This window comes from Macrobrachium rosenbergii, chromosome 53 (assembly GCF_040412425.1).
Source record: "Macrobrachium rosenbergii isolate ZJJX-2024 chromosome 53, ASM4041242v1, whole genome shotgun sequence".
NCBI classification, from domain to species: Eukaryota; Metazoa; Arthropoda; class Malacostraca; order Decapoda; family Palaemonidae; genus Macrobrachium; species Macrobrachium rosenbergii.
The window spans coordinates 13,072,361-13,085,287 of record NC_089793.1 but is presented as its reverse complement, the minus strand read 5'-3'; the positions used below and the strand labels follow the sequence as shown (position 1 = coordinate 13,085,287).

The 12,927-nt window shown below is 33.5% G+C and overlaps 1 protein-coding gene across 14 annotated transcripts in view; it reads right to left on the bottom strand.

Annotated features, from left to right (window-relative positions):
- The window catches only part of homer (protein), a 351,701-nt gene that overhangs the window by 14,047 nt on the left and 324,727 nt on the right, over positions 1-12,927 (bottom strand). For 10 of the 14 annotated variants that reach the window (XM_067096692.1, XM_067096695.1, XM_067096694.1 and 7 more), the window contains one exon: positions 5,669-5,764. The exons of the other annotated variants lie outside the window; for them this stretch is intronic. In XM_067096692.1, coding sequence (XP_066952793.1) covers positions 5,669-5,764 — 96 coding nt within the window. The remainder of the gene's footprint in view (positions 1-5,668; positions 5,765-12,927) is intronic. 14 annotated transcript variants of the gene reach the window in all.

Genomic DNA, 12,927 nt, shown 5'->3' with positions numbered 1-12,927 from the left:
CAACCCCTTACAGTTCCTAGCCATGTCATGCATCTTTTTACTTTGGGATGACATCTGACAACCTCTTAACATACATAAAAATTTACACTACCATGCTTTACTGTTCATGCATTTCATACTTATTTGGAATTCTACACTTTCTGAAACACATCCTTGCTGTGATAAAGAAAAATGTCTTATAGGTACCACATCAGATATATTGTATGTGAAAAATCATGATTTATATACTGTGACTTAGCAAATAAAATAATATATATAATATATTCTAATTTTTTCATCCACTTATTTTCATTCCTTATCCTCCTCGGCTTTCAGTCTATGAATTTACATAAGTTTTACTCGTAAATCTGAATTTTTTTTCATAATCAAATAGATTAACCAGACTTCTATTAGTCTATTAAAATTCTTATTCCATATGGCTGGCTCTAAGGATTTCCACTTACAAATAAATTTCCACTTACAAATAAAAAATTGTCATTTCATGTATAGTACTGTATTAAAAAGTCATTTGGATACATCAAACATATTAAAGACTGACAAATTTACCTTGAGACCTTGAGAATTTGCATCTTAGGACTTGTCCAGCTGTTTATTAAATTATGTGTCATTTAAAACATGTTTTGCCCTTAATGCTGAAAGGCCTGATTTGCATTCAAGGACTTAATCACATGGATTATCAGTCTTCCATGTGTCATGAACTGTAACAAAATTTAAGACAAGGCCATATTATTGTGCATGATATGAGGTGTTAAATATTTTCATTTGTTTATTTCATAAACTTGGACTATGAAAATGTATGTTTTGGATGCCCTATAGAATACCTAGCTGTTGCAGTTGGAACAACCCTTTTTGTATAGCCTTTGTATCAGCAAGCATAACAGCTACTTTCATGGCTTATCAGACCATGTGACACATCAGTAATGGACAGTCAGCTCTGCACAATTATACCAGTGTATGAATGAAATAATTGCTGCCAAGTACTGTTCTTGCTTCTAAAAACAATTGCATAAATCACACACACAAAATAGCTAAGTGAAATGTATTCAGGAACATAGGCCCCATAATAAAAAATAATATATCTTTAACACAACTCTTCTTTAACTAAAGAGCGTGACCACAAATACAAGCACATCTGATAAATAATCATCACACATTAGTAGCAGAAAAATGAAAACTAGACCAACTCGGTATATGAAAGAGGGCAAAACGTAAGGGAGAAAGCTGTATAAAATTGTAAGCCAGTTAACAAAGGTTGAAAAGTGTAGAATGGAAGATCTCTCTTTAAAATGAAAGTCTAATCCAGTTTTAATCACCATTATCTATAAAATATAATTGGCCTCCTGTTAATCATATCTAACAGGCATAATAGCGTAAGTACAAAATTGGTTTGTTACATCAATATTATGAAGTTTGTTTGTAGAATTTGAAATCATTTATATCCAATGTGAAGATGAAAAAGAATTGAACATTACCATGTAAAAGCCTATATTGGACCCAGAGCTGAATTCTCTCTCTCTCTCTCTCTCTGAGTTAATATTCTAATGTTCCTCATAATTTTTCCAACACTTATTATCAACTGTTTTGAATATCCTTTCATGATATGATTTTCAAATCCCACATCCTCTATTCTTTCATGCCCATCTAGTCTGTTTACAGAAAATCTTTTACTTTAATTTTCAGCCAAATATTCTTGTAAATTGCTAAACATCTTGATGACCAACCAACAATATAAATTTTGTTCCTGGTGAGGCAATGTCTTACAAGTTTGCTTGTTCATGATCCATGTTATCATGAACAGTGATACACCTTTTATGATAAATCAGGGTACAGTGTAAGAAACAATAAAGACTTGACTTATAATGAATATCAACTGGCTTTATAAATAAATGTCTGGTGACTAACATCATGAAAAGATATTGTATTGTAAACAATAATGTCAATGCTTTTGTTAGTATTCTTTAAGCAGTAGTATTCTTTAAGCAAACATATAAAACTAAGAAAATATAATAATGACTAACTCTCCCATCTTATGTACTGCCTACTTTACACATAAACACACACACACACACACACACACACACACACACACACACACACACACACACATATATATATATACAGGCAGTCCCCGGTTATTGGTGGGGTTTCGTTCCCAACAGCGTGACGATAACCAAAAATCGGCGGTAATAGCACTGATTCCTGGTTATCGGTGCCAATAACCAGTGATCAGCGCCAATAACCGGGAATCAGTGTTGAAAATCTGGTTATCGTTGTCACTATACAAGCACTGTAAAACCGGATCGCCGATAACTGATGCTGCCGATAACCGGGGACTGCCTATACTGTATATATATATATAATACTGGCTTCCTTCATATACATGCACTCAGTGTTTGGCAGTTACAAGGTTGCCATTAAAACCAAAGATAAAGGCAGTATATTATTTTACAGTTTAAAAAGGTCAACAACAATCAAGACCAACACCTATTTTTATATGCAGTATACTGTACTGTATCTCTCATAGCAGTAAACTGACATCATGAATAAACACAATACAACGTGAAAAATGATACGTTTAACAATTATTTTAGATAAAGACAGATAAAAGTTAGAATAATAACACTCAACAAATAAGTAAACTGCAGTTGAACAGATGTTGATAAACATCACTACAAATTCTATTTGTATTGATTTGCTGTATTATAACCACAATAGTCCCCCTTCAGTATATGCCTGTATTGCAATCCAATGTTTTCATGTTCACAAGTGTTCTGTCTGACAGAAGTACTAATTCTCTTTAAGTATTTGTCCTGCAGGTCCTCAAGCGTAGTTCACCAAATACCCTCACTTTTTTATATGCCTGCAGTGGCTTCTGTATTTTCCTCGGACATTATCGTTCCAGTGCTTATGAGTAATTAATTTCTCGTATTTCCATTATTGCTTTTTGTCTTTTTTCACTTGATGGCTATCAGTAAGTGATAAAAAGTGATCTCCAATTAGGAGGTACTCTGCATTTGCAGTGTCATCTTGATCACCAACTTTATCAGGCTAAGGTCAAAGTAATGAACTTTCTTCATCAGCCTAAAAATTCAACCTTCTTGAATGCTGCTTCATTTTACTCTAAGATTACTATGTTTTGTATATAATTCCATCACTACTTATTTTTGTTGTGGTGAAGATTTTATTGGTTAAGTCTTGCTGCCGTCTAGCTAATTGGTTATAGCTAGTACTCAGCAGCAAGTTCTCATTTATGCTACTTTTTACATGTTTTATTTACTGTACTGTACCAAAGAGTAAGTGGGCTGCAATGTGCTTGTATGCTGTACTTTACTTTGAATAGTAGTATACAGTACAGTTAAGTATTTTTGGAGTTAGACATTGTTGTACCATATGTACTTTGCATTTTCTGGGCTTTTCTTTGTAGTGTGAAAAAAACACTTTGCACCTCTACTTAGGATAACTTTACTTTTCACTGGCCTTTCTGCATACTGGTTGTTACGTTTTATTAATACTTATAAGTATCTGTGATAGTTTACTTATACTTAAGCATGCTTATGAAGGCCTTCCAGGCAGGACTGCCATGTCTCATGCTCTTCCTTAACAGGGACCCTCAACTTATCTGTAGTAGCAGCCTCAGCCAGGTATGAAAACTCCAGGAATATTAGAACCTTCTTTCAACAAGAGCAGTCATGAACCTGCTAAATCTCTCATTTATGGCACTTCCTTGAGACAGAATACAAACCCATTTATCACATCAGTGCCAGCCCAACAAGTCTTGTTGTCACATACTCACATAGTCTTCATAGAAAGTGAGATAAGGGCTGACACACACCTGAGAATCCACTGGACACATGCACTGTGAGAATTTCTTCTGTCAGTTAGCTAAGAACTGGTGAACCTGGGAACTTTGCAATATTGCGCTGTGGGGGATACGTATGGTTAATGGGTTTGTAATAAAAAAAAATGTAAATATAAAAATAGTTGTAAGTAAGCCTCAAGATAAAGAATGTATTGAAAGCTATTGTTTTTCTGTAAGTTAAGAAAAAATGGAAAGACAACCAAAAGTTCTTAAAACATTAAACAGAAGACAACTCAGTAAGATATATTTTGTACAAAAAGATAGCGCAAGAATTGTAAATGAAATGACAGGGATGTTACATGTTATAACTGTGCATACTATTTGACAGAAACTAAAAGATAGGAAAAGATAACCACAGATCCTAAGACACTGTATGACAACTGAAATTTGACATATTTAGTCAACCAACAAAATAGCACTGATTACTGTACATATAAATAATAAAGTATATCTGCACAAGATCCAAAATGGTAAAAAAAATTCAATGAATTTTCTCAATTCTCAAATTAAATTATTGCATTACTCTATGTACCTAAAGAAAGCACTGGTACCACAAAAGACTGTCATTATTTGATAAATTTACTGATTCAACCACACAACAGAGCACAATGCCAAAGTTTGTTTCAGTCTATGAAATTCTTAGTCACAACCTAAACTAATACATTAGTGATAAGTATAAAGATGATGATTACTCAACTTAATCTACCACTTAAAGGCAAACCACTTACCACATGGGAGAACAACATGCATGTTTTCCACTTCAACACTCATGACTGCAATATCAAGTAATTTTTTTCTACATACCAAAGATTAATTTCATGATGAGTATACCTAATTAGTAAATCTGGTTAGGTTGTCTTCATATCTGTTTCTTAACTACTATGCTCCTGTGAGCTGGTCAAGTTTAATACAATTTACTTCAGAAAACATGGTAAAATTCCAATACATGTATTACCCAGGAGCAATCAAAGAGTTGAAGTTACTGAATTCTGTTACCAAGAAAAAACAAAATTTTTCAAATTAAAAATGCCATGCATCTTTGTCAAATATATTACAGTACTTAAATTTACCTCCTTGAGCCACAAGCAGCTCTTAGCCATAACCACATAAACAGGGGAAAAATATATTATAATTACTGCCACTTCATTACTATGACCTTTGTAGCATCTACAAGGAGCATGCAGAAACCTTCCATGCACATAAAGCAAAGCATATGACATCCAAGCATGCAAATATTCCTATTATATAAAGCATATTCTAAACATACAAATAAACGAGAAAACATCGACAAATCCTATATCTTCAGTATACTAGATCAGGACTCCTAATACAATTTGTAGGCAAAGTACAACAGACTGCACCATGAACAAATGAAAATCCAAGAGCTTCAAAGATATCAAACAAAATTAACCATGTATAAACCATATATGGGTACTCAAACTCTTTACACAAGTCTGAGTACTGCTGAAATCTATATGCATATATAATCCATATCTTTATGTATTAAACAAAAATATGTATTATCAATCTTGATATGTTCATTGTGGCACTGTTAATCTCATAGAATAAAAATAAGTATTATTTGTATAAGTCAATCATAATTCATGAAAATGAATACTGCCATCAATAATAATTAGCAATGATGTCTTGTACTGTTAAAGCTTTAAGTCATGCATTCTACAGTCCAACGACTGAAGTAGTATTTCACATACAAGAAAACTGTCATACAAACTTTGCTCTTCATCACAAAATCTGGGAGAACAACTTAAAAAAGTAATCCAATTGAAGCCCCATAATCATTAGTTTTACCTGATAGGCTTTGTGAGCGCTGGTGAGCAACTAATGTTGATTTGAGCAGCGTGGAATTAGTGTCATTAGAGTTGGCCAGAGCTAGATGATCCAGACCTGTAAAAGGAGCCCCGATAAACGTACAATAACCTGGACCACCTCTGCTACCTTTTGGCTATGACAAGGGATTAAGGGTTTCCAAAACATTCAGCATTGAAAAAAATATCTATACAGTACAATTGTCCAGAATTAATTAGCTAAATCTGAAAATGGAAGAACATAAGTCATGAGTTTGTTCTCCATTCCTTGGTATAACATTTCATGGGCATCTCAAGCAAAAGCTGCTTTCCAGTAACTCAACCACAAACACAACAGCACATAAGAATGTTTGCTTTCCACAATACAGGGATAATGTCATGCATGCAATATAATAACCCAGTCAATGTCAGCAAAAAAGAATAAAGTTTACTGAACATCAGTAACACCTCAAGATCTCAAATCAAACAATATCTCAGCAGTATACTAATTTTCAATAAACCACATAAATTTCGTAAAAGATACAAACATTCTGTTGTTTTTTTACTACAATTGTGTTTAAACATATGAGATAGTGACAGAAGGCATAAAAGAAAATGTGACTAAACATTTATGAACGTGTATGGGGAAGTAAAATTTATCATGAAATAAGTTAACAAACTGTTAGGTAGAACCATTACAAACCCAATAAAATTACTTAGTTTCAAAAAGTAACAGAGTGACGTGTGATCATGTTCATACCAACTCTGTTATCAGAAAATAGACTGAAAAGTTTTTTACATAAATACTGATAAAATTAAAAATCTATTTTTACAGTTCCACAAACTGTGAAGAGAAGTGTTACAAGGTTCAGGACAAACGTAAATTTTTAAAATTTATTTTTACCACCTCATACTAAATAGATACACATTATCTAATTTGAAGTGTACCTACACTCAATTTTTTGGGAAAGGTTTTTTCAAAACACACCAGAAAAGAAGAGGATCAGAATACTAGTTTTTATCATATATCAATTTACCCATAGATCCTACTTTAATAATTTCACAGTTTCCATATCTGCTATATTATTACTATCATTAGTGTAACCACGGCATCAAAGCTTGTGGCAACATGAGATGGCTGAGACACTAAAGTTCCAACCCTGGGGACATTAAATACCATCCTGAATCTCAAACCAAGATACCTTCACTCTGCTTACTTACAAAGGGGCTAGCGCAGTGGTGTGAGAGGCTAGCTCCAGGCTGGATGATGACAGGTCTACATGTGGAGTTGATTACCTGTAGACTACCACTGTCACAAACAGACGAAATATATGGATACACCTAGCATTCTGACAGAGAGTCTTTTTAATAATGTATTACAGTATTATTTAAAACAGTAAACTTTCATTTGGAACAAGCCTAAAAGGCCATTTGCTTGTGAAACAAGCTTCCATAGAATACAATGCCTGTATATGATTAAAATGGAAGACAATGACAAACAGCTATAAGCAAAAAGAAACATGAAAATTACAAGGTAGAAAGTATTTCAGCCAGGTCTGAAGGAATGCTACAATGAACAATTAATAATGTCTAAAGGTGTGCAACACAAGGCACTGTAAGTAGTACCTGCTACATGGAACTAACAAATGCAAATAAACTGTATCATATGGACAAGTATAGGTACAAGGAAGTATCTGAAGGGAAAATGCTGTCCCACAGTTGCTGGACTTTCCAGCTTGAGGAGAAATGGGATTTATGGGGTCTTAAACATGGAGTAACCACACATAAAACTGACTTGAGGAATCTTTGTAAGCGAGGGATGGTAAAGTTGAGAAACATGGTCATTCTATTTTTAAACAGCAAATCAGAGGACATACGTGTCAAATTACTTATTTTGCCAGAATGAGAAGGGTGATAAAAATGTACTAGAAAAAGCATTTATAAAAGAAAAATGTCTGTAGTAAGACAAGCATAGGTGTCTGATATTTTACCGTAAGGAAGGTGAAACTCCACTGGCAGTGGGATACTAAACTACTTCATTCTTCTTCTTTTAGGAATAACTTCACCTCTCAACTAACAATTCATGTAGGGAGCAATATGCAAAGGTAAAATAAGAGACTTGTTTACAATATGAACACAACAACAACTACACATAGGATCTTCACAACAGGACCTCTAACATGGCATTACTTGGTGAAAGTTGTAGCTGTAATACAGTGGAGGTTTACTTTGCTAAATGCAAGTATCCACAAGGTATGAGTACCATTTGTACAAGAAACATATTATTTTGTTTTGACATTTGGACGCTATAACAGGATTACAAAGTGTCACTCATTAATAAATCTGAATTGTACAAAAGGCCTTTTCTGTCACTAACAAAAATTCTTTACATCACTATACGTTACAGATTTTTGTCATTTTCAAGTGTTGTATATTCACATTAAATCACACATCCATATTATAACAGAAGAACCCATAATGACACTTTAACAAAAGTTCACTGTGTGTATATCTAAAGCATGCTGAAAATTTAAAGTAGTAAATAAAATAAAAAATAAAAAACAAATATGTGAAGTATTTTAAAGGTAAGAAAACAAAAACAAATTCCATAAAATCTAGACAATGACAATTCCACTGCAAATGCTTGAAATGTAAATGGGGAGGGAATCCTGAAATGGCTAAACTATGGAAAAAATTATACAGTATAGGATGCTAGTAGTGAAAAGAAGGTAATGCACACATTGCTATCCTGTGGGTAGTTGAAACCCACATTATCCATTAATGTTAGTTTGTTTCTGAACACCTTGAATTGCACAGTGCTGAACACCACCACCTGTTAATAATCAGTAAAAGAACAGTGAGACCTTTGTGAAATATTCAAACATCAAAAAACCACACCCAGCTATAAAAAAAAAAAATTCCGCAAACCTTAAAGGAAGCCCTTGTGTTTTCCCATCAGTAAATGTTACAAACTAAATTGCCCAGTTTTGTATACTCCAATGACCCAAGAGATGAGACTTGCAGTATAATCCAGAATTAAAAGTCTTTACATCCAACTTGAATGCAAAGTTGACCAGCTGCCATCAGAACTACAGAACCTTATTTGAAGATTATTTCACATAGACACAGTCTCATTCCTCTAAGTGCAAAATTAATAAAAAAAATAAATAAATAAATAAATGATGAACAATGAAAAATCAGCCTTTTTAATCTTTGTTGTATGTATTGTCTTCCAAGAACCGACCCGAGTAAACGAATAATTTTACAAAGATGAAAAGTGGTTCCAAGTGTTCCAAGAGATTGACAGATTTTCCTCACATAGTGGTATAATTGCCATTCCCTTATCCTCTACTCTGTTTCGTCTTACAACCAATAGAATGGGTGGGAAGGACCTTGATATACGACTAGTCTGTACTTATGAAGCAATTTTAAAATTCAATTAGGTGCTAACCATAACTTTACGAGACCTAAATGTATACTAACTGAGGGGAATCAATGAAGTAAAAAACAGTCTGTGGGAAGATTCGAAAGGAGTTTTTGATACTGGACTACTTCAGAGTCTTCCAGAGAAGGAAGTACCGGCAGAGTTCAGGAGTACACAATTATTCCCTTGGGACCAAAGCTGGTTATAAGGAGTAGGCACAGCAGGAGTCCAAATATGGTCAAATCCTAACCCATTTCACAACTCGAGTAATTTTTCTTCACTGAATGATTCTGTACCTCAAATATTCAGCAAGCTCTCTCCGTATTTCTTTCTGCTGGAAATTAAAGGAAAAGGAAACACAATTTTTTTTGGATGGGGAGACATTTGACATTGCACCTGGCAGCTCCTAATCATATGATTGTACCACTAGGATGAATGGCTCTATCGAGGTATACTGTATGTCTAACATGCCTCTCCTCCTTACGCTGCTTCCATTTCTTTTCATTAACACCAAAGTCCTATATGAACCCTCTTTTTCTATAGACTTTCGATCTGGACACTTTTCCCCAATCATTTCTTTGCATTTAATTAAATAATAATTTGCTCAGTTGGGGCAGCATCATCATCTACTAAGTTATATGAGGTGAGTTACCTCTAAAAGTTCTCACTGACCGAGGGAGCAAAATTATCTCCACTGAAGAAGGAACTAAAGGGAATATGAAAATGAATAAAAGGAAGCATAATGAAGAAAAGACCTAAAAACCACAAACATACAAGAACTATTGTGCAGTTACCAAGTAAGTAGCAGCAGACAGTTGCTGTACATGAGCAGCATCAGGAAGACTAGAGGCAACCATATCTTTCACAATTTCCCACTTATTTATTTGAGAAGACTTAACAGTGAGGACTAAACTCCAGGAAAGACACAAATGAGAAACAATCTACTACCTAGGACAAGGCATTTTTTTCTCTACTGAGAAATGATGATTGCAGATATCATACAGTAAAGAGAAAGTAGAACAAAGTTACAAGAAATAATTAAATCATATTTTTCACTTAATTTTATTGGAATAGAACCTTAGAAAGGTTGAATGAATATCATTTGCTACACACAATATGAATGTGATCACTTATCAGTGAATTTGTGATTTGGAAATGACCAAGAAAGAACCAATGACAAAAATGGTGAATAATATGACATAAGCAATGACAGTATGGAATCATAAGAAAAAAAGTGACTAACAACAGAAAAAACTTGTGCACATTTTGACTAAAGACATTAAGTAAAGGGTAACAGAATGAGCCATATCTGCTCTTGAGGAACATTCCTTACTCTCATGGAAGCACAAGACCTTGTATGTAAATTCTTTGCTAGCAACCCCTCCAGCAAGAAAGCAATGGGCTCTTATGGTAATAGTTTGTACTTACTATGAATTCATAGCTTATTCCCAAAGGAAATTTTGCTATTTTTCAAATATAGTTCCATGCAGGTTGATTGAGTGTGCAAACGAAAGTTTAGTTAAAACCAAAAGAAACTTAATTCCTACTACAGATTATCCATCCCATCTATAAATTTATAAAGAAATCATTGGATAAGAAAATTTCCTAGAAAAACGATAGGGAAAAAATCTGGCAGCAGTATATTTCAATCTACTGAAGAACTTCATACATCTGTAGTGCCTAAATACTTAAGCTTCAGTTTTCAATTTAAATCAAATTTTCAACTATATGTTAAATAACAAAAATGTTAATAATTCTCATCCTCATTCCCTATTTATTATGTTGTTCTCATGAAAAATTTATAACCTATACAGGTTGAACTTCTTTCAATTCAGGATTCTGCAGTTCAGTTCATTTGTGGATCTGCCGCCAATGCAGCATTGTTAGCAACATTAACCTGCCAACATCTATTTGCTCTGCAGCCAAATGTTTTAGTGACACAGCCCTCTTATTTTCATATATTTGGCAATAATTAAGTCTTTCACTACATCATCCAAGCTTATTTCTACCCAAAACAAACAATTTAAAACATGAATACATTCCTACTTATCACATGTATTAATTACCATGTATGTGTCTGCTTATCACATGCTAAATGGATATACTAAAAATAAATATCACAGGCAGACACTGTGGATGTTTGGAATGTGTTGGCCAACTCCTAACGTCACTAGGTGGTTCACTGGGTGATAGGCTATTTCTCCATATGTATTATGGATTCATTTCATGTTATTTAGGGCAATCTACACAACCAAAGGGTGATGGTACCATTAGTTTATAGTCTTGGAAAAATATCAAGTAGCCATTTTGTTCTGATGGATGTTTTGTGTGAGCAAAATTATTTATGGTGTTTCCCAAGGAATGGTGAGACTGAAGATACTGGCAAAATTAATGAAATAGTCAGTGAATCTTCGCTATACATGTCGAATAAACTTTAATACCACTAATTCTTAACAAAGATAACTGACTAGAATGTTACAAGTAAATAATAACTTTTCTGCGGTTAGTATAATACCTGTAGGTTGTTTTTAATTTTCAAATACTTTTCTAAAATGATATTCTGTTAATTCATTATATTTCCTATTCTCAATTCATTTTGACTTGTTTAAAATAATTTCATTAGAAAAGAATGGCACTTCATACAAGATTTATCAAATCAATAGACACAAGTTTTTTTCAATAAGAACTCATTTTCATCCCTATTATACTTTATGAAAACCATTCCTTAATGGTCTACAAAAATACATACAAATCAAATAACTAACAGTAATACTATTATCAAGAAAGAAAAGCACAACTATGAGAAAATTTTAGCTCATGGTAGACAATGCATAAGTATTCCATAATAACAAACCACCATCAAAACGACCATATGAAATAAGTGACTATTTCTGATGAGACATAACGAACAATCATGTAATTACAGGCGAGTTTCAGACGAGTAGAATTTCACTGGCAATGACTAGTATGCATATGGTAAAATTCATGCATGGGTTGAATACAGTATTTCACTGGCAAAATTTTGATGGCCATCTTCAATTTTGCCATTTCCATGTCTCAAAAATATCCTTTTTATTCAGATTAATAAGGCAAAAGTCATGAGCTAAGGTTAAACAGAAAGTCGTCACGAATTTTCAATCACAGGCAATTACTGGAGTGGCAAATTTTGTGCTGATTGTAGACAGTGCACTTTCAGTGTGGTTTAAGATTCAAGGTAATACTGTACAGGTGATAGCATTTCTGAGATGTTGCTTATCAAAAAAAAAAAAAAAAAAAAAAAATAGAAACCATTCTTGCTTGAATTATGTCTTATTTTAATCTTGGTTCTACATTTGAGAATACAACAATGTGTGTAGAATCAGCATATGGTTACATAAGGGGTTCCCAAAAGGGTCTTAAAGGTCAATTTCTGTAGTTCAGTAATGGCCAGGTCCCAAGGTTGCCAAATTAAAGAAGTCCAACCTGCAGTACACATCCTAAAATTCAACTAGAGTTTTTCAGTGTGTTCTTACTGCATCACAGTCAAAAGTATTCAGTGAACTTAGTTCTTTCACGAAAATGCTGTTTTTCCACCTACAGCCAATAATAGAAAAACATTTAATTTTTCTTCAATACATATCTTTTGCTGTAAATCCTTAGCCAAGAACTGTATACGGATTACGTGATTTTTTTTATAACTTCATACTAGTTCACTTATACTGATTTAAAAATTCATATTTCTACAGTTCTTGTAGGTAAAATAAGATTAAATCCAGCTGAAAAAGATTATTTTACCCACTGCATGACAATCGCCTGACTAACCAATAACACGAAGTCTACTTTTGAATACAGGCACATCA